Here is a 1,049-nt window from a genome sequence, read left to right on the forward strand (position 1 = left end):
CTGGCGCCTGCCGGCGGCTTCGACCCCAGCAGGGACACCCAGGTGGGCGGCAGCGTTCCCACAGGCTGTCAGTCACCTCCCAGCCTGCCTGGGCTTAGCCCCTCACTGGCACTGCCCACAGCTCTCCACGTCCTGCTCCTCCCATGGGGCTCCCTCTCCCCCCGTCCCTGGGAGTGCTCCAGCCCTGTCCCTATCCCTGTCCCCAGCCCCGGCTCCATCCCCTTCTGCATCTCGAGTCCTGTCCCAGTCCTCATCCCTGTCTCTATTCCTGTCCCCATTCTGATCTCCAGCTCATCCTCATCTCCCTCTCCACCCCTATTCCCACCCCTGTTTCTGCTCCAAGCCATCGTCCCTGTCCCCCCCTCCTGTCTCTGTCACTGCTCCTGCCTCATCCCATCCCTGTCCCTATTACTTTCCTTATCCCTGTCTCCATCCCCATCGCCATCCCATCCCTGTCCCTGCTGCCACTCGAGGCTGTCCCATGGCCTCCCCACGCTGTCCTGCAGACATTCAGGCTGGAGATCGAGGTGATGGACCGCCATGGGCACAACTGCAGCGGGGCCGTGACGGTGGAGGTGCTGCCATCGCGCCGTCCCAGTGTCACCTTCCTGTGAGTGGGGCTGGGCCAGGTGTGGGGTGCTGGTGGCACCAGGCCATGCCACACTGCCCACCTTGCCTGCAGCGAGCCGCAGAGGGCTGTGACGGTGCCGGAGGGCACCAGCCCCTTGGAGGTGGTCACGCAGGTCCACGCCAGTGGTGACAACGTCCGCTATGCCATCCTCGCTCCTGCGGCGCCCGCGCTCTTCACCATTGATGAGGGTGAGCGGGGTGGTGGGGGTCCTCAGGGCCACCCCGTCCCCGTGCCCAGGACGAGGCCATGCCTTCTCCTGCAGTCACGGGTGAGATCCGCAGCACCCACCGGCTGGAGGTGGCCCACGCACGCCTCCTCGTCCGGGCTTACAACGCACTGCACCCCGCCGACCATGCCACCACCACGCTCAACATCACCGTGCAGGGGACAGACTGGCGAGCACCGCGCTGCGTCCCAG

General features: G+C 66.4%; 1 protein-coding gene across 1 annotated transcript in view; it reads left to right on the top strand.

Moving 5' to 3' along the window:
- Positions 1–1,049, top strand: part of CDHR4 (cadherin-related family member 4) — a gene marked incomplete at its 5' end in the record, with an annotated part of 5,658 nt that overhangs the window by 928 nt on the left and 3,681 nt on the right. Inside the window, 3 exon segments of the mRNA XM_009881311.1 lie at positions 507–610; positions 683–819; positions 894–1,042. Of these exon segments, the coding sequence (XP_009879613.1) occupies positions 507–610; positions 683–819; positions 894–1,042 (390 nt within the window).

This window comes from Charadrius vociferus, unplaced genomic scaffold (genome assembly GCF_000708025.1).
Source record: "Charadrius vociferus isolate BGI_N301 unplaced genomic scaffold, ASM70802v2 scaffold550, whole genome shotgun sequence".
Lineage (NCBI taxonomy): Eukaryota > Metazoa > Chordata > Aves > Charadriiformes > Charadriidae > Charadrius > Charadrius vociferus.